This window comes from Leucopleurus acutus, assembly GCF_964270905.1.
Source record: "Leucopleurus acutus genome assembly, chromosome: 11".
NCBI classification, from domain to species: domain Eukaryota; kingdom Metazoa; phylum Chordata; class Mammalia; order Artiodactyla; family Delphinidae; genus Leucopleurus; species Leucopleurus acutus.
Genome location: NC_139152.1, coordinates 103,388,260 through 103,408,859, shown reverse-complemented (window position 1 = coordinate 103,408,859; position 20,600 = coordinate 103,388,260). Strand labels below are relative to the sequence as shown.

General features: G+C 53.6%; 1 protein-coding gene across 1 annotated transcript; it reads right to left on the bottom strand.

Annotated features, from left to right (window-relative positions):
- Window positions 1-100: 100 nt before the first annotated feature.
- On the bottom strand, window positions 101-19,854 carry SELENOO (selenoprotein O). Its single transcript, XM_082851053.1, has 9 exons — window positions 19,246-19,854; window positions 7,964-8,167; window positions 6,811-6,991; window positions 5,851-5,981; window positions 5,174-5,454; window positions 1,839-1,989; window positions 853-1,038; window positions 601-757; window positions 101-507 (listed from the first exon to the last, which is right to left on the bottom strand). Exons 1-9 carry the CDS (start codon window positions 19,809-19,811, stop codon window positions 331-333), a joined length of 2,034 nt encoding a protein of 677 aa, XP_082707179.1. The 5' UTR covers window positions 19,812-19,854; the 3' UTR covers window positions 101-330.
- Window positions 19,855-20,600: the final 746 nt, after the last annotated feature.

Here is a 20,600-nt window from a genome sequence, read left to right as displayed (position 1 = left end):
GGGCGGGGGCAGAGCGAACACACGGAGGCGGAGGCGACCGAGGGAGCTGCCGGTTTATTTAGGGGCTGCGTCCCCCGCCAGGCTGGCGAGGGGGGCGGGTCCCCCCTGCTGAGCTGAGCAGTCCCGGCGCAAAGCAGCCTGTCGCCGGGAGCAGAGCCTGGGGGCTGGGCGGTGCCGCCGAGTCGGCATCGGACAGAGACGGGTCAGGTCCTGACTGGGCATCTCTGCCGTCATGGAGAGACGGGTGGGGCGGCCGCCGCCTCGCCTCGTGGACTCGAGGGCTCGGGCCTCGGGGCTCCTGTGTGGAGGCCTCCAAGGCGGTTACGACGATCACGTCACACACAGCTCCGCGGCCCAGAGCGGGGGCTTGCAGCTGTACGAGTGCCGCCGGCTGGCTGCCCCGCCGGCCTCCCTACTGGCCTCCTCGGGCTCGGCGACCTCGCAGGCCTCGGCGGCCTCCCCCTCCCCACGGTAAGGGGTCTCCAGCAGCTTCAGCACCCGCCGCACCTGGAGGAGAGCAGGGGGTGCAGTGTTTGTTGGGGCCCCGCCTCCCCGGCAGCGGGAGGGGACCAGGAGGGGAGGGCCGGGCGGGCCGCTTGCCTCTGAGAAGTCTCCGCTCTCGGCCGCCTGGATGGCGCCCTGTGCGATGTAGTTCCTCAGGACGTACTTGGGGTTGTTCGCGTGCATGACGCGCACGCGCTCGGCCTGCCAGGCCGCGGTGTCGCCGGCGGCCTCCTGATCCTTCTCCAGCCGGGCTCTGGAGTCACACCCGAGCCGAGCGTCAGCAGAGCAGCCCGGCCCCGCGGCCCTGGGGTCCCCACGGGGGGCGGGGTGTGGGGGGCGGGGGCCCACCTGTACTCCAGGAGCCACTCGGCCCAGTGGCTCCTGTTCTTGCTGTGCAGCTCGGCCGGGCTCAGCTGCTCCAGCCGCGACTGCCGCTCCACGCGCTCCAGCTCCCGCGCCAGGCTCGCCCGCGTGCCGATGAGCGCCAGAAGCTGCGGGTTCGACTGCGCCAGCATGAGCATCATGGACAGCTGCCTGTGTGGAGCGGGCGCGTGAGGGGCCCCAGGCCACGTCGTCCCGGCCGCTGCCCTGGCCCCAGCCCCACCAGGGGTGAGCCTGGGTCCGACGGATGCAGCAGACGTGGGACCGCTACCAGCCGTCCGCCCTTGTTCTACCGCAGCCCCCGCATGTGACAGGGCACACGGACGCTGCAGGCTGACCCGGGCCGGCCCCGGCTCCCTGCCGGCAGCCACCCACCCACTGACATCCAACCCAAGACCCAGTCCCTCTGGGAGAGGTTCACTGCTGCCAGCTCCTCCCACGGTGATCACAGGGCTGCACGCTTCTCCACCTCTGGGGGCAGGGCAGCCCCTGACACCCCCTTCCCCAGTTCCCCTGGCTCCATGCTCAGCAGGTCCTGCCAGCTTCAGCCCCTCCCCGCACTGCTGCACTAGACGCCTGTTTGCCATGGGACGGGACACGTTGGTGATGGGTTTTGAGCTGCGCCCTCAGGACGTGACACGATGGCGCAGAAAGCCTGGTCTGGCTGGAGTCTGCAGGCCCACACCCAGGCTCTTCCTGGGGAGCCTCCCCAGAGCAGAGACCACCGTGCCCCAGCCTGTGCTGCCTGGCCTCCCCATTCCTGTGTCAGCATCTCCATCCTTTCCTCTGACCAGAGGGCCTCAGTGCCACAAAGCCAGGGTCTGACCATCCCACTCCTGGGAGTGGAGCGGCCGCCTGGGCACTCCGTCTCCAGCATCCTCCCAAAGGCTTTGTTCTAAATGTTCCTCCCTTTCCAGAAACAAATGCTAGGGAAGCAAGACCCCAGTACCCACCGGGGATCCATCTGGGGTCGGAAAGCGAGCCTCAGCTCCTCCAGGGAGGCACACTGTGCAGTCAGCGCGGCCAGGAACTCGTCCAGGTCCGGAGACTCCGGCCCGGCTGGGAAGGAGCTCAGCAGGTAGAAGGAGTTTGTGAAGTCAGCACCTGGAACACGCAGCTGCTCAGGGCACAGTCCCATCACCAGAGGACCATATGTGTTCAACACGTGTGTGGTGCCCTGCTCAGCTTCAGGCTGGGGACTCCTGAGCCCTCCCCTCAGTCCTCCCAGCTCAGCCCCCACTCTGAACCTGACGAGTCACTCAGTCTCTCAAGGCCGCCAAGCCTGGTTTCTTCATCTGTAAGATGGGTAAATACAGTGAAGCCACCGAGGCCGGGCCTTGGCCCTCGTCACTGTCGCGGCAGTTAGCTCCGCCTGCTTCAGGAGCTGCAGGGTCGAGACGGCACAGGACGTGACACAGACAGATGCTGTGAGGGCCTCAGCGACTTGCTAAAACACTGTCACCAAAACTCCCAAGGAAACATCCAAAAAACAAACAGACACAAGGGAAAATGAGAAGGAAACCAGAACGGTATACTGCAAAAGATCACCTAAGCACGAGAGCAGTAACAGAGAAAATAAAGGACAAAAATGGTGTAAGACAGAAAACAAAGAGCGAAACAGCATAAGTCCTCCCTTATCAGTAATTACTTTAAAAGTAAATGAATTAGGGAATTCCCTGATCCAGCGGTTAGGACTCTGTGCCTTCACTGCTGAGGGCACGGGTGCAATCCCTGGTTGGGGAACAAAGATGCTGCAAACCAAAAAAAAAAAAAAAAAAAGTAAATGGATTAAAGTCTCCATTCAAAGAGCAGAGACTGGCAGAATGGATAAAAAAAAAAAAAAACATGATCCAACTACAGTAAGATAACTCGCTGTAGACTCATAAGTCAAAAGCAAAAGGATGGACAAAATATCCCATGATTTGCATACTGATAGTAACCTAAAGAGAGCTGGGGTGGCTACGCTGACATCAGAAAAATAGACTCTATGTAAGAACTTGACAAAGAGGAGCATTAGATATTGATGAGTCAGTTCAGCAAGAAGATGTAACAATTACAAACATGCACCCAACGAGCCCCCAATACACAAAGCAAAGACTCGCAAAACTGAAGGGGAACAAAACGTTTCAAATCAGCCACACTCCAATGTAAAAACAAACAAACAAACCTGAAGGGTGGACTCGAGCAGTTCTGTAAGAGTTGGGACGTCACCACCCAACACGTGGACAGAAGTCAACGAGGAAACAACGTGAACAACAGACACGACACTCCACCCAAGCTTTCAGATGCACGTTCTCCACTGCAGACCACGTGTTGGGCCATAAAACCAGTCTTAATAAACTGAAAAGACCCGTGTCTTCTGCAACCACGATGGCATGAAGTCACAAATGGAAGGACGACTGGAAAATTCACAAGTAATGTGAAAATGAATCAACTACTGGGTCTACAAAGAAATCACGAGGGAAATTAGAAAATACTCAGAGGTATGAACCAAAAGCAGCAGTGCTCAGAGGGAGGTTTATGGCTGTAAATGCGCTAAAAGAGCAGCTTTTCTCTCATCACCAGAAAAAAATAAACTTGTAACTGTGTGGTGATCATTTCATGTTATACACATACAGCAAATCATCGTGTCGCACAACTGAGACTTACATAATGCCATACGCCAGTTACTTCTCAGTAAAAAAAGATTTCAAGTCAATAATCTAATGTTACATCTAAAGAAGTAGAAAAAGAACTAAATAAGACCAAAGTTAGTAGCATAAAGGAAGGAAATGGGATTAGAACAGAGATAAATGAAATAGAGAAAAACAAGAGAAAAATCACTGAAACCAAAGTTGGTTGTTTGAAAAGATCAGTAAAACTGACAAAGTTTTAGCTACGCTAAGAAAGAAAAAAAGACACAGGTAATAAAGGAAATAAAAGTGGGGACGTCACTGCAGACTGTACAAAAATAAAAGACTAAGAAAACACTATGAATAATAATTTAGATAACATAGATGACACGAACTCCCAGAAACACATAAATTACCAAACCTGACTCAAGAAGAAATAGAAAATCTAAATAGTCCCATAGCAAGTAAGGAGACTGGAAACTTCCTAACACAGGGAATGTTAGGACCAGACAGCGTCACTGGTGAATTCTACCAAACATTTAAAGAAGAATTAACACCAGTCCTTCTCAGACTCTTCTGACAAATAGGAGGGAACGCTTCCTAACTCATTCATGAGGTCAGCGCTGCCTCGATACCAAAGCCAAACAAAGATAGTACAAGAAAAGAAAACCACAGACCAGTATCCCTTGTAAATACAGATGTAAAAGAAACCTCAGCAGAACACCAGAAGGAGCAAGCAGGGTTTATCCCCAGAACGCAAGGTGTGTACGTGTCCCCTGCCCGAACATATACGGAAACCCAGCCCTGCAGGCTGACGGTGTTTGGAGCGGGGGCCTCTGGGAGGTAGGTCACGAGGGTCGTGCCCCTGCTCCCTACCCTGCCGTGTGAGGACAGCCAGAAGGCGGCACCCTGATCCTCGACCCCCAGCTTCCAGACCGTGAGAGGCAGTTTGAACTAAGACAGGACATGAATGAGGAAGTAAAACGTGGTGGTCACCTCAACTGAGGCCCAGTGTGGGGACGCCCAGTGAGGGGCAGAAGGAGACATCCTCTACTTGAGAAAAGCCACATGTACACAGGCCAACGGCTCGCATCACGCTCGTGTGAGACAGAGCTTTTTTCCCCAAGAGCAGGAACAGTAAGTGACGCTGGCTCGGCCACGTCTGCCGCGCAGAACCAGGCGCCCTAGCCGGAGCGGCACCCTGGAGAGGATGGGAAACAGGAACGCAAAGACATGGCACGTCTGTGTTCACAGCAGCGGTATTATGCATGGCGGCCCCAGGGTGGAACAGCCCAAGTGTCCAACAGACCAGGGACAAGCAAAAGGCAGGCCACCCACACAGACTGTCCGTACAGCAGGGATGACCACCATGGAGGACGTCGTGCTGCGTGGGGTGAGCTAGACACACGGGGAGAAGAGCCTCATGATCCCCTTGCCTGAGGTCCCTGGAGGAGGCGAGTTCTTAGAAAGCAGGCGTGAGGTTACCAGGGGTGGGGGGAGGGGCCGGGGAGCTGGCACTTCACAGGTGCAGATGTCCGTCTGGGAAGACGAGAAAGTTCTGTAGACGCAGTGATGGTTGCAAGACAAGGTGAATGTGCTTAAAGCCACCGAGACGTTAAAGGTCGGTTTCACGTTGTTTCACCACAACGTGGTGCACGCGCCCTACCCACACTCACCCGTCAGGTGCATGGTCTCCAGGAGCCTGGCCACCAGGGCGCTGTCCTCCTCCCGCTCAGCCCGCACAAGGCCCAGCTTCCAGCGCATTTTCTGCATGTAGTGCCTGCGGAACTCGGCATCGAACTCCTCCGCCAGGATGGCCTCGGCCAGCTCGAGGGGCAGCGCGGGGTCCAGGGCCTCCGCCAGCTTCTGAAGGTTCCACTTGCACACCTCGGGCTGCCTGCTGTACGAGTAGCGCCCGGCGGTGTCGGAGGCGTTACACACGTGGTCGGGGTCGTACCTGCCGCGTGGGGAGAGCCGGGAGCTGCCTGAGAGGACCTGCCGAGGACAGTGCAGGCCCTGGGTGGCTGCCGCTCCACTGCCTGCTCCACGGGGCCCCGCAGCCTCTAGAGCAGGGGAACCGCACTCCAGCGCGGCCCCTGCGGCCGCCCCTTCAGCCCACTCTCCACCCGGGAGCCGAGAGGGTGCTGTTTAAAGTGCTTCTGTGCTCAGAACCCTCCAGGGATTCCTGCTCTGGGGATGGCTGGCTGGCCAGGCCTTGCTGAGAATTAAACACCGAACAAAACGTTAACAAGAGCAGCCACACAGGCCTGCAGGTCCTTCCCGTTGCCTTGAGATGCCCCCGCTGTCACGTGCCTCCCCGCCAGGGCCCCCTGGCAGGCGGTGGGATGCCCACCTGTCCAGGAAGCCGAAGGGCCCGTAGTCGATGGTGAGCCCCACGATACTCATGTTGTCCGTGTTGAGCACGCCGTGGCAGAAGCCCACGCACTGCCACTCAGCCACCAGCTGGGCCGTGCGCCGCGTCACCTGCAACAGTGGCACGGGACAGCCGCTGGGTGCTCCCCTCTGCCCCCCGCCCCCCGAGCCAGCGACCGTGTCCTGTCCTGTCAGCTGACGCTCAGCTGTGGGCAGAACAACCAAGGACGGTTAAGAAAGGAAAAGTATTTTGGATGAGTTGACATGAGTGGCTCTGTTCCTCACATACACCCTCTCTCTCTCTTATATACTCACTGTTTCTTGGCTTTAATCCAAACCAGAAAAGTCAGGGAACCTGGACATTCCCATGACTCAGGCCCCGTAGGATGACCACGTGGAAACAAGGGAGGAAGTTACACATTCTCAGGCGAGAACTGCCCAGGTCCAGATGCTGTGCCCAGGGCCCCGCCTCGCCCTGGGCTGCGGGGAGAGGGGCTCAAACAGCCCCGCTGCCGCCCCCTATCACCCACGTGACAGACGAGAAGCAACAGTGCGGCTGCAGTGGGGTCCGAGGAGTGACAGGTGCAGGACAGTGGCCTCCGGCCCTCAGGCCGACCCTCGCCCTGCTGCCTGTTTCACTGGCTGAGGCTGCACCACCTCCCGCAACTGTGACTGTCGTGTGAGACGACGCCTAAGAGTTCTGGGAGAAATGGAGAGGCCAAGGGTGTGTGTCTGGGGCCACCGTGAACACAGGCCCCACGCGGGAGGCCCAGCACCCACCAGCCCTGACTCCCTCCCAAGCTCCCCACGTGGCCCCTCGATGTTGCTCCAACAGTGACCTGGGGTCTGTCCCAGGACCCCGACCCTCAGCCGTATCTGAGAAGTTGCCCCTGGGGCCGGGCACCCAGCGTCTGCCCCCGGGGGGGCAGCTCCCACCGACCTCCCGGAAGAAGGCGGCGTGTCTCTGCACGCTGTCGCTGGCGTGGGTGGCCTGGATCTCGGGGTAGAAAGTGCTGATGACATAGTCAAGCATCTGCACTCGGATGTCGTTCCTCCCCACGCTGGGGCCTGCGCGCCCGGTGTGCTCGTCCGAGGACTTGAAGATCTCAAAGGATCCGAACCTGGAGGGAAGACCCGCGTTGACAACAGGTTAAACGTGATGCCTCCCCCTCACGAGTAAGGAAGGAGGGAGGGTGCTGCTAGCCCTCGTGGCGGGGCGGGGGGACAAACCACCAAACGTAGCTGGCCGTTCAGTGACTCAGGCAGACACAGGGCACTTCCCGGGGTGCACGGGGCCGGGAATGCCACGGCCGCCCTGCAGGGACGAGAGGGGTTCTGTGTCCGGCCTCCCACACCGAGGGATGCGCCCGTCACCGGCGTCCTGTAGTGGGGTGACCCGCAGGCTCAGCGGTGGGGCAGTTATACCCCGCAGGGGGCAGGCTAACGTCCGGAGGCATTTTTGGTTGTCACGATGGGGGTTACTATCAGCAGCTCGTGGGTGGAAGCCAGGAACGCTGCCTGAACACCCTACGAGACACAGATCAGCTCACAGCAAAGATGACCTGGTCCAAAGGCCACTAGTGCAGCTGTGACCGGAGGCCCCGGGTCTCCCAGGATGAGGCCAACGCCTGCCCTGACACCTCCACCCCCGGAGGACAAACGGAAAGCTGGTGACAGCTGACGCACAGGGTCGGCCTGGGTCACCTGACCCCGCCAGACGGCCACAGCCACCTCCTGGCGACTCTGGGTTCAGGTGGTCAGTACTGAGCACCCGACGCCAGACAGCGTGGTGACGTTGAGGACTGACAGGCCCCGCTGGAGACAGCAGCCAGGAGGCCTCCAGTCAGTGAAAGGGGCCAGAGGAAGCGGGCACACCAGGCGTCACGGCCGCTCATCCAGCAGCACAGCGAGGCCGTTTTCTGGGTGCATCTTATGTAGCTCCTGGTCATAAACTCCAGGTCCACAGCTCTGGACGCACCGCCCCAGAGCCTGCACTGGGGCGATCTCCTCTGGTCGCCCCAGGCCCTGCACCCTGGCCGGGCAGGTGCACTCCGGCCACCGGGGCGACACAGGAGCACGAGGACGGGCGTTACCTGAGGAACGTGGGGGCCACGCGCAGCACGACCGCGCACTGCTCGGGCCTGGGGTTGCCGTCGTAGAACACGTCCCGCTCAACGGTGGACTGAGACGTGACGCAGGCGCCGGCCCGCGTGGTGGGGATGCCCAGGTGGAACATGGCCTCGCTGCACAGGAACTCGCGGATGCTCGAGCGCAGCACCTTGCGACCGTCGGCCTGTCTGAGGTCAAGCACAGAGGTCACTGCTGAGCTCCACTCAACACCAAGACATGGTCACAGAGGGAAGGGGCTGGAAGAACGCCTCCTAATGGCTTTTTAAAAACAACCCATGGGCTTCCCTGGTGGCGCAGTGGTTGAGAGTCCGCCTGCCGATGCAGGGAACATGGGTTCGTGCCCTGGTCCGGGAAGATCCCACATGCCGCGGAGCGGCTGGGCCCGTGAGCCATGGCCGCTGAGCCTGCGCGTCCGGAGCCTGTGCTCCGCAGCGGGGGAGGCCATAACAGTGAGAGGCCTGCGTACCGCAAAAAAAATAATAATAATAAAGTAAAATAAAAACAACCCACGAGCAGCTCTGACATCACTGTAAAAAGAGTCTGCTTTGGACGACCCCAGGTGCTAAGCCCCTAACCTCCTCCAGGTCTGGAACCGCAGCACAGGGTGCCTGGCCCGCGGCAGGAGGCCAAGTCCACACAGAAGTCAGGGAAGGCTACTCCCAGGGTCACACACACGCCCGCAAATCCACAATTCTGTTTATGAATTTACGTTGTGGACACCCTTTTACAACAGCAGACACAGAGCACCATCTGCAGTGGCGGGGAGGACCCCAGTCTCCCCCAGGCAGCTCTGAATCACGCGGGTGTATTTCTTCTTATGCTAAACCTTCATTATTACTGTTATTTTAAACAGACTTTCTTTTCCTAGGCAGTTTTAGGTTCACAGCAAAACTGGTCAGAAGCCAAAGAGACTTCTCATATACCCCGCCACCACACACACAGCCTCCTCAGTATCAACATCCCCACCAAGGGGAGACATTTGTCACCCTTGATGAAGCTATGCCGACACATCATCGTCACCCAGCGTCCACTGCTTACACCAGGGTCCACTTTCAGTGTCGTCCACTCTGTGGGTCTGACAGAGATCCACCATTACAGTGTCATACAGAACAGTTTCACGGCCCGAAAAACCCTCTGTGCTCTACCTGGTCATCTCTCCCCTCCCAACCCCTGGTCATTTATTGTCTCCATAGTTTGCCTTTTCCAGAATGTCACAGAGTTGGAATCACTGTGTGACCTTTCAGATTCACTTCCTATATGCATCTAAGTTTCTTCCACGTCTCTTCATGGCTTGATGCCTCATTTCTTTTCTTTTTTTCTTTCTTTCTATTCTTTTGCTGAATAATATCCCATTGTCTGGATGGGCCACGGTTTGTTTATTCACCTTGAAGGACATCTTGGCAGCTTCCAAGTTTTGGCGATTAGGAATAAAGTTGCTGTGAACATCCATATACAGGATTTTCGTGTGGACGTGTCTTCAGCTACTTTGGGTAAACGCTGAGGAGCGTGATCCTTGGATCACGTGGTGAGAGTGTATTTAGTTTGGTAAGAAACCACCACACCGTCTTCCCAAGCGGCTGCACCGTCCTGCAGGCCCAGCAGCCGTGAACGGGAGCTCCTGTTGCTCTACATCCTCGCCAGCATGTTGTGTTGTCCGTGCTCGGGAATTTGGCCATCCTCCTAGCTGTGTGATGGCGTCTCCTTGTTAATTTGCATTTTCCTGATGACACATGATGTGAAACATCTTTTAAAGTGCTTATATGTCATCTCTGTATCTTCTTTGGGAAGGTGTCTAGCAAGGTCTTTGCTCCATTTTAAAATCAGTTTGTTGTCTTATTGTTGAGTTGTAAGAGTTCTTTGTATATTTTGGATAACAGTCCTTTATCAGATGTGTCTTTTGCAGAGATTTTCCCCCAGTCTGTGGCTTGTCTTCTCATTTCTCCTGACATTGTCCCTCACCGAAGTTTTAACTTTAATAAAGTCCAGCCTATCAATTATTTCTTCATGGATCCTGTCTTTGGTATGGTACCTAAAAAGTCATTTCTATACCCAAGGTCATCCAGATTTTCTATTTTACCTTCTAGGAGTTTTACATTTTTGCATTTTGTTTAGGTCTGTGATCCATTTTGAGTTAATTTTCGTGAAGGGTGTCAGGTCTGTGTCTAGATTTTTTTTTTTTTCTGTATGTGGATATCCAGTTGTTCCGGTACAATCTGTTGAAAATACTATCATTGCTCCATTGGATTGCCTTTGCTCCTTTGTCAAAGATCCACATCTATGCAGGTCTATTTCTGGGCTCTCTGTTCTGTCCCATTGACCTATCTATTCTTTGGCCCAAACCACTCTCTTTTTAAAAAAAAAATATTTATTTTATTTATTTATTTTTGGCTGCATTGGGTCTTCGTTGTTTCGCGTGGGCTTTCTCTCTAGTTGTAGCAAGCGGGGGCTACTCTTGGATGTCATGCGCGGGCTTCTCATTGTGGTGGCTTCTCGTTGCAGAGCACGGGCTCTAGGCGCGCGGGCTTCGGTAGTTGCAAAACCACACTCTCTTGATTGCCGAAGCTTTATGGTAAGTCTTGAAGTGCAGTAGTGTCAGTCCTCTGACTTTGTTCTTCTCCCCCAGTATTCTGAGGGCTATGTTGGGTCTTTTGCCTCTCGATATAAATTTTAGAATCAGTTTGTCAATATCTACAAAATAACTTGCCGCAACTTTGATTGGGATTGCACTGAATCTATTGCATTGAGTTGGGAAGAACCAATATCTTGACAATACTGAGTCTTCCTATCCATGAACGTGGAATATCTTTACACTGATTTAGTTCTTCTTTGAGATCTTTTATCAGTTTTGTAGTTTTCCTAGTAGACGTCTTGTATTTTGTTAGATTCACACCTAAGTGTGAACTCACACTTAGGTGTGAATCTAATTTTTAGGGTTGCTAATGTAAACAGTATTGTTTTTAATTTCAAATTCCACTTGTTCACTGCTGGGATATACTAAAGTGATTGACCTATGTAGTAACTGTATCCTGCAACCTTGCTATAACTGCTTATGAGCTCATTTTTTGGTCAGTTCTTTGAGATTTTCTACATAGATGTTCAGCTGCAAACAAAAACAATTTTTATTTCTTCCATCTCAATCTGTACGCCTTTGCTTTTCTTGTCTTGTTACATTAGCTATAGGACCTCCAGGGATGTTGAAAAGCAATGGAAAGAGGGAACATCTTTGTCTTGTTTCTAATCTTAGTGGGAAAGCTTTGAGGTTCTCATGATTAAGTAGATTTAGCTATAGGTTTTCTGTAGATCCTCTGTCAAGTTGAGGAAGTTCCTCTCTGTTGCTAATTTACTGAGTTTTTACCATGAATAGGTCTTGGGTTTTGTCAAATGCCTTTTCTGCTTCAACTGATGTGATGATGCGAGTCTTCTTTAGCCTGTTGATCTGATGGACCACATTGATTAATTTTTGAATACTGAACCAGACTTGCATACCTGGAATAAATCCCATTTGGTGGTGATGTATAATTCTTTTCAAACATTGTTGGATTTGATTTGCTAATATTTTGTTGAAGATTTCTTTATCTACGTTCATGAGGGGTTTTGGTGTGTAGTTTTCTTGTATTGTCTTTGTCTGGATCTGGTATTAGGGTAATGCTGGCCTCACAGGATGAGTTAGGAAGTATTTCCTCTGCTTCCATTCTGCGAAAAAGTGGAATAATTTCATCCTTAAATGTTTGGTAGAATTCACTGGTGAGTCCATCTGGGCCTGGTGCTTTCTGTTTTGGAAGATTATTAATTGTTGACTCAATTTCTTTAATATACATAGGCCTATTCAGATTGCCTTATTTTTTTCTTGTGAGTTTTGGCAAATTGTGTCTTTCAAGGAATTGGTCCATTTCACCTAGGTTATCAAATTTGTGAGCACAATTGTTCAGAGTAATTTTATTAGCCTTTTAATGTCCCTATGATCTGCATGATGTCCCCTCTTTAGTTTCTGGTATTAGTACTTGTGTCCTCACTTTCTTTCTTAGTTAGCCTGGCTAGAGGTTTACTGATTTTATTGATCTTTTCAAAGAACAAGCTTTTGGTTTCACTGATTTCCTATTTCACTTTCACTGACTCCTGCTCTAATTCTTATTATTTCTTTTCTTTTGCTTACTCTGGATTTGATTTGCTCTTCTTTCTGTAGTTCCCTAATGTGGAAGCTTAAATGATTGGTTTTAGATCTCTCTTCTTTACTAACATATGCACTCACTGCTATAAACTTCCCTCAAAGCACTGCTTTCACCGTACCCCATACATTTGGTGTTTTCATTTTCATTTAGTTCAAAATACTTAAAAATTTCTCAAGATTTTCTTTGACCATGTGTTATTTAGAAGTATGTTGCATAATCTCCAAGTATTTTGGGATTTTCAGTTATGTTATTGATTTCTAGTTTGATTCCATTGTGGCCTGAGAACAGACACTGTATGATTTTTATTTTAAAAAATTTGTTAAGGTGTGTTTTATGGCCTAGAATGTGGACTCTCTGGATAAATGTTCCATGTGGGCCTGAGAAGACTATGTATCCCATTGTTGTTAGATGAAATAGGCTATAGATGTTCTTTATATCCAGTTGATTGATGGTGTTAACTGAGTTCAAAGATGGCCTTACCAATTTTCTGCCTGCTGGCTCTGTCCATTTCTTTTTTTTTTTTTTTTTTTTGCTGTAGGAGGGCCTCTCACTGTTGTGGCCCCTCCCACCGCAGAGCACAGGCTCCGGACGTGCAGGCTCAGCGGCCATGGCTCACGGGCCCAGCCGCTCCGCGGCATGTGGGATCTTCTCAGACCAGGGCACGAACCCGTGTCCCCTGCATCGGCAGGCGGACTCTCAACCACTGTGCCACGAGGGAAGCCCCTGCTCTGTCCATTTCTGATAGCGGGGTGTTGAGTCTCCAACAATGACAGTGGATTCATCTGTGCCCCTTTGCAGTTCTGTCAGTTTCTGCCTCATGGTACTCTGGCACATATACAAGTAAGGACTGTTCTGCCTCCCTGACCCCTTCATCAGTTTGTCACACGCCTCTTTATCTCTAATGACTTTCCTTACTCTGAAGTCCACTCTTTCTGAATTAATATGGCTACTCCTGCTAACTAGTGTTAGCATGGTATGCTTTCCTCCATCCATTTCCTTTTTTTTTTTTTGTATTTTGGCAGCACGCGGGATGGTTCCCCAACCAGGGACTGAATCCGGGCCTCCACAGTGAAAGCGCCGAATCCTAACCACTAGGCCACCAGGGAACTCCCCCATCCACTTACTTTTAATCTACATGTGTCTTCATATTTAAAGTGGATTTCTTATGGACAACATAGAGTTTGGTCTTGTTTTTTAATTTATTGGCCTTGCTCTTTGTTTTCTCTTTCACTCTTTTTCTGCCTTTTGTGGTTTTAACTGAGCATTGTGTGATTCCACTTTTTCTTTTTTCATCAGTTCTTGCCTAGCGTATCAGTTATACTTTTTTGTTTTGTTTTACTCTTTAAAAAATGGTTGCCCTAGGACTTCCCTGGTGGCACAGTGGTAAAGAATCCACCTGCCAATGCAGGGGACACGGGTTTGAGCCCTGGTCTGGGAAGATCCCACATGCTGCAGAGGAACTAAGCCCGTGCGCCACAACTACTGAGCCTGCGCTCTAGAGCCTGCGAGCCACAACTATTGAGCCCGTGTGCCACAGCAACTGAAGCCCGCGCACCTAGAGCCCGTGCTCCGCAACAAGAGAAACCACTGCAATGAGAAGCCCGCGCACCACAACGAAGAGTAGACCCTGCTCGCCACAACTAGAGAAAGCCCGCATGCAGCAACGAAGACCCAATGCATCCAGAAATTAAATAATTAAATGATAATTTTTTAAAAAGCTTGCCCTAGAGTTTGTAATATACCATTTACAACTAATCCAAGTCTACTTTCAGGTAACACCATCCTGCTCCACGGGTAGTATGAGTGCCTTATAATAACAAAATAATCCTAATCCCTCCCTCCCATCCCTTATTTGACTGGTGTCATTAGTTTCATTTATACATAAATGCATCATTACTATTATTTTAAACAAGCTATTACCTGTTATATCAATTAAGATGAGAAAAAGTAAAGGTTTTTATTGTACTTTCACTTCTTTCTCTTATGCTCGTTGTTTGTGAGGATTCAGGTTTCTGACCTACATCATTTTCATTCCCTATAAAGACATCCTTTAATTTCTGGCAAGACAGGTCAGCCGCTAACCATCTCCCTCACTCTCTGTTTGTCTGGGGAGGTCTGCCTCTCCTTCACTTTTGAAGGGTGGCCTCACCGGGTGCGGGGCTCCAGGTGGGTGTTCTCTTTTCCTCACCACTTTACATACTTCAGTCCACTTTCCTCTTGCTTCCCTGGCTTCTGAGAAGTCGGATGTAATTCTTATCTTTGCTCCTCTGTAGGTGAAGTGTTTCCTTCCTCTAGCTTCTTGCACTTTTTTTATTTCTGCCTCTCTGTAGTTTGAAAATTATGAGCCTAGGTATAGTGTTTTTGTTTTTGTCTTTTGGTGGGGGTGGGGGAGGCATTCATCCCGCTCCGTGTGCTCTGAGCTTCTTGGATCTGTTTGGGGTCTAACATTAATTTGGGGAAATTCTCAGTCATTTCTTCAAATATTTCTTCTGTTTCTTTCTCTCTTTCTCTCCTGGTATTCCTATTACACATGTGTTACTTCTTTTGCATTTGTCCGACAATTCTTGGTGAGTGTTTGGATTTTTTCAGTCTTTATTTTTTTTAACTTTTTTTGCTTTTTACCTTTGGAGGTTTCTCATGAGATATCTTCAAGCTCAGAGATTCTTTCCTCATCTGTGTCCAGTCTAGCAACATGTCCATCAGAGGCATTCTTCATTTTGGTTACAGTGTTTTTGCTAGAAATCTCTAGCATTTCCTTTTCGTCTTTTTCAGAATTTCCATCTCTCTGCTTACACTGCCCATCTATTCTTTTTCTGTTTTCATTTATTTATTTATTTAATTTTTGGCTGTGTTGGGTCTTCGCTGCTTCGCGTGGGCTTTGTTGAGGCGCCTGGGCTTCTCATTGCGGTGGCTTCTCTTGTTGTGGAGCACAGGCTCTAAGCGTGAGGGCTTCATTAGTTGCAGCACGTGGGCTCAGTAGTTGTGGCTTGTGGGCTCTAGAGCATGGGCTCAGTAGCTGTGGTGCACAGGCTTAGTTGCTCTGCCTGCCCATCTATTCTTTTTTTTTTTTAAAGGTTTTATTTATTTATTTTTGGCCATGCTGAGCAGCTTGAGGGACCTTAGTACCCCGACCAGGGACCAAATCCAGACTCTTGTCAGTGAAGGCCTGAGCCTTAACCAGTGGACCACCAGGGAATTCCTCTAGTCTCATTTTATTTATTTTATTTTTATTTTTAAAATAAATAAATTTATTTATTTTTGGCTGCATTGGGTCTTTGTTGCTGTGTGCGGGCTTCTCATTGCAGTGGCTTCTCTTGTTGCAGACCACGGGCTTTAGGCGCATGGGCTCAGTAGTTCTGGCATGCAGGCTCAGTAGTTGTGGCTCGCGGGCTCTAGAGCACAGGTTCAGTAGTTGTGGCACACTGGCTTAGATGCTCTGCGGCATGTGGGATCTTCCCGGACCAGGGCTCGAACCCATGTCCCCTGCATTGGCAGGCGGATTCTTAACCACTGCACCACCAGGGAAGTCCTGCCCATCTATTCTTTTTTTTTTTTTTTTTCCCCCGGTACACGGGCCTCTCACTCTTGTGGCCTCTCCCTTTGTGGAGCACAGGCTCCAGACGCGCAGGCTCAGTGGCCACGGCTCATGGTCCCAGCCGCTCTGCGGCATGTGGGATCTTCCCGGACCAGGGCATGAACCCGTGTCCCCTGCATTGGCAGGCAGATTCTTAACCACTGCACCACCAGGGAAGCCCCCTGACCATCTATTCTTGAATGCTGCCTGCTTTATCCACTAGAGTCCTAAGTATATTAATCATAATTGTGTTAAATTCCAACACAATTGGAATTGTGTTGGTCTGATAATTCCAACATCTCTGCCATGTCTGAGGCTAGTTCTGATGCTGGCCCTGTGTTTTCTGCCTTTTAGTATGTTTTGTAATTTCTTCTAGATAGCCGGGCATGATGTATGGGGTAAAAGGAACTACTGTATGCAGGCCTTCAGTGATGTAGAGGTGGGTTACAGGTGTCAGGTGGAGGCCTCAGACTCTCAGGGACCCTGTGCCTCTGGACTGAGGGCTTCCGTATGTGCTCTTCAGTCTCCTCTCCGCCAGAGGGCGCTGGAGCTGGGCATTTCCCTTCCCCAGGTCCGAGGGGCTCCAATAACACCCCAGCAGGTCAGGCTCTGGTTAATTAGCTTCCCCCAAGGGCAGCCTTGTTCAGAACAGAGTGCTCTGGTGTACTCCACAGACCTCCTTTTCCCCCCTCCTGCCAGAAGCACAAAGGGATTTCCCACCAATATTCACTGTGAGAAGACAGGAGAGCTCCAGGAGGTAAAACTCACCAGAGTGTGGGGCTCGCTCAGGACTGGGCCCCGAAATTTTCAACTGACTCGTACACACTGAGCCTCCAGCAATTCACCAATTACAGGGCAAGGATCTGTGCAGACTTCCGCTCTGGTAACTCGTAATTCTTTGCTTTGCCCGTCAGTCTCTCCAATTTGGGGGTGGGGCAGCAGTTTGCCCTCTGACCTCACTTTTCTTGCAGATCTAAGAAGACTTGTTGATTTTTCAGTTTGTTCAGCTTTTTAACTTGTTAGAGTGGAGTGATGATTTCCAAAGTTTCTTACATGCTGGACTGGAAACTCTTATTACTTTTTAAAATTAAAGAAGGAAAGTGGCAGCAGCACACGAGAACAGTTGGCCTGCATGAGCCACGTCCTCAGCCCCTCCTTGTAAGATGAAGGGCGCTGGACACTTCGACCTCCAAGAGCCCCCACCCAGCAAACAGACACACAGCAAAGTGAGCTTGGATCTCTGCTCTTCAGGGTCGGGCCTGGCTTCCTGGCCTGGCCCAGGGCATGGCAGTGTGCCAGCACTCTCCCAGGCAGGAAGGCACCTGAAACAGTTTGGAAAATTCTCTAGGAAAGAACAAAAACTGGTGGGAAGACACTGGGCTCACTTCCGTCTCACCTGCAGAAGGACACTGAGGCTGAGTGAAGGTGCCCAGGGTGCACGCCTGCCCACGTCCTCCGCTGGGAAGAGGCCGGAGCCGGGCCCAGCGTGAGTCGGGGGTGCTGCGGCCTAGGCCGGGGGTCAGTGGAGATCTCTGCAGGCCTCCTGCCTTGCCCTCACCTGGGAGCCTGGGTGTGAGTGACACCTCTAGAAACCCGGCCTGACAGTCACCCCGGGGCTGTCTGCAGGGTGACTGTGCCTGCCCGTGGCTGACGAGACCCTCGGTCCACAGCTGCACTCCACTCACCCCCTTCTAGTCTGTAATCCGTCCTCAAATGTCACTCCACACCCGCCCCCAGCCTGTTTAGCAGGAAGCGAGTACAGTCCAAGCTAATTGTGGATCTGGTAAAAATGATCCAGAAAACAAGCTGCCTATCTCCTTGCCTGGGGCAAAGTGCCCAGAGCAGAAAGCAGAACTGAATAATGATTACACAGCAAGGGTGCAGGGCCTCAGGGTGGCCCTGCCCCCAGAGAGCCGCATGGACACGTGACAACGGTCCCTTCTCCTGGGCGCCCACGTCTGTTCCCAGCCAAAGTGCTGGGGTGGACCCAGCTGAGGGCAAGCTCTTCTGCACCTGGCAGGAGAGGCCGTCCTGAAATCCCAACTCCCATGGGAGGCAGAAGCGAGAAGCCACCTGCGCACCCCCCAAAACCCACGCCGGGGGGACTCGAGCAGCTGCTGGCCTCAAGCCACTCACACCACTTCAGATGTTAGCCTCAAGCCTTGTTGAGGCTGGGGACCCCAGGAAATGCTGGGGGTGGTGGGTGGGTGCACATCTGGTAAGGGTCAAACAGCCTCTTTCTTTTAAAGGACCTCAGGTCTGGAAACACTGACTTACAGCTCAAGTCTTCAAATATTAAAAGCAACTTGCAGCAGCAGATTATACTCTCACAAAAATGTTTTTTATAAATGGCAAAAACAAATGATTAAAATGAACACATAAAGCTGAAAGATGCTCGTACAGTGTGAAGGCCCCAGGGCGATAAACATTTACCGTGACCCCGAGGAGCAGAAATGCTTCTGCCGGCCACGAGTGCAGACAGCTCTGAGCAGGCTGTTCCAGGAGGGTGGGGTGGGTGCCAGGCTTCACTCAGGACACTTCAGAGACACCAAGGTTTGAAGACTGGGGGATGTGGAAGGACCAGCTATCCTGAGGATCTGAGGTGGCGCTGCTAGAGGTGGGGGCCCGGTTCGGTTCAGTCTCTGAAGGGAGGGGAGGGGAGAGCTCATGGGAGGGGCCAGACCAGAGACACACCCTCGGGATTTCTTGGAACATAAAACGCCAAGTTAGGTGTGATTCTTTCAGCCATTCAATAAGCATTTAACAAATATGGGCTAAATATATGACCTTTTTTAGTGAAAAGGAGCAGAGACTACCAGCACTGTGTGTACAGGACAGGCATGACAGCTGCGGGAAGGGTGCCCTGCTGGCTCAGGCTGTGGGCATCTGGACCCCGGCCCTGGCCCATGAGCCCCTGGATGGGCATCTGACACTGCCCACCTCACTGCGGGGTCAGAACATGGCTGGCCCCCAAGTGCTTGGAAGCCCGGGCCTGGGAGAAGGTCCACTGGGCCGAGGATCTGTCCCGGTCCAGGGCACCGGCTGCACAGTAGGCATCTGCAGTGCTAAAGGGTGTGGGAGCGAAGCTGACTGCCCGCTCAGCATTCAGAGGAAGCCGGAAGCCGAGTGCGCCGAGCAGGCAGCAGCGCTGGGCACGCGGTAAACATGAACGTGCTGCACGTAGAACTGACTCCGAACTCTCTGGATAGTTTATGAGAACAGAGCATGGGCAGCTGCCAGCGCTGTGTGATCAGACGCTCAGCCTGACCTGAGGGGCGGCAGGACCCTCCCCTCCCCCCCTCTTCCAGGCAGACGGGCGCTCCGAGGCGGCCACGAGCCACAGAACCTGCTCCCTCGCCTCCTGTCCTGGCCTCAGGGCCTGTGGCTCGGGCTCTGCTACCCACCACGTTCTACGTCCCCACGTCACACTTTTCCGTAGTTAATCTCCCCCCCAACCGCCCCACCGGGGAGGACAGCTCCGCGGGTACGGGCGCAAACACACCTGGAGAAGGGCGTGGGGCCGGCGCCCTTGAGCTGCAGCTCCCAGCGCTCGCCGGCCGCTGTGCACACCTCGCCCAGGTACATGGCGGCGCCGTCGCCCAGCTGCCCGGCGAACTGGCCGAACTGGTGGCCGCAATAGCAGTGCGCGGCGGGCTCGGCGCCCGGCAGCAGCGCGTTGCCGCTGAAAAAGAGCGCGGCCTCGGCCTCACGAGCCTCGCGGGCGGCGGCGTCGGCGGGCGGCGCGCCCAGGCCCAGCAGCGCCAGCGCGGGCTCCGACAGCGCCACGACGCGCGGCTGCCGCACGGGCGCGGGCCGCACGCGGCTGAAGCAGGCGCCGGGCACGGGCCGCGGCGCGGACGGGGCGCCCTCGGGGCCAGACGGCGGCGTCTCCACCGGCAGCGCGCGCAGAGCGCGGTTGTCGAAGCGCAGCCCCGCCAGCCAGCGGGGCTCAGGCTCCATGGCGCCGGCCGACGCGGAGCAGGGCGCTGGCGGCGGGCGGCGGGCGAGGGGCGACCGGGCGCGGGCGGCCGCGAGCGAGGCCGCGAGCGTTAGCCGGAGCGCGGCCATCCGAGGCGCCGCGGCGGCGGAAGCCCCTGTGCCCCGACCGGAAGCCCCGCCCCGCGCCCCGCCGCCCAATTGCCGGGGGCGGCGCCCGCGAAAGCCTGGCTCTGATTGGTCACGCCATCTATCTGCTTCTGCTCCAGGTCTCGCCTCGGGGACTGCGAGGTCCCGGCCCGTCCGGGTCCCGGTCCGCGGGGCTGCGGCTGATGGCTGGAGCGCGCGGCGGAGACTGGGCCGTCCGGAATGACTGCCCTTCGCCACAACGGCAGGTCCCTGGAGGTCCGTCCCGGAGGCACCGGCCAGTCCGGGCTGAGCGCTCCGGGCCGGTGGCCGTGACGAGTGACGTTCCCATGGGACCTCCGGGGTGCCTCCCAACTCCGCGGTGAAGCCAAGGTCAGACCCGGCCCCACGCTTTGCTGAGGTTTGGCCCTGGATTGTCCTTTGCCCACTGCGCACAGGGAAGGAGGGAAAGAGGACCTTTGTCCAGATCTGTCCGAAAGTTGGGGGACATTTTTGGGCCAGGAAGAGCCCCAGGGCGAAGCCAAAGCTGAGAGCCTGCCAGCCTGGGGCCAGGCGACTCCCTCGTGCAGGGCCTTTGCTCCTGCTCTTCCCCTGCTCCACACGCGGGCTGGACCCCAGGCCCACCTCTCCTGCCTGCCTCCTGTGTTTTCCTTGCACTTCTCTCAGAAATTAGCTCATTCCCTTATTTTCCTGTTTCCTGTGTGTCTTTCTTCTCACCCACGCTCTGGAAGGGTGGGAGCCTTGGTGATCTGGGCACTAGTTCCCCCAGAACAG

Excerpts from the sequence above, each read along its gene's own strand:
- SELENOO (XM_082851053.1), bottom strand. The coding sequence starts at position 19,811 with ATGGCCGCGCTCCGGCTAACGCTCGCGGCCTCGCTCGCGGCCGCCCGC. Across the intron at positions 5,982-6,810 it reads ACGCCGCCTTCTTCCGGGAG|GTGACGCGGCGCACGGCCCA; the intron begins GTCGGTGGGAGC and ends CCACTGTTGCAG. Across the intron at positions 1,039-1,838 it reads CGACCCCAGATGGATCCCCG|GCAGCTGTCCATGATGCTCA; the intron begins GTGGGTACTGGG and ends CGCTCCACACAG.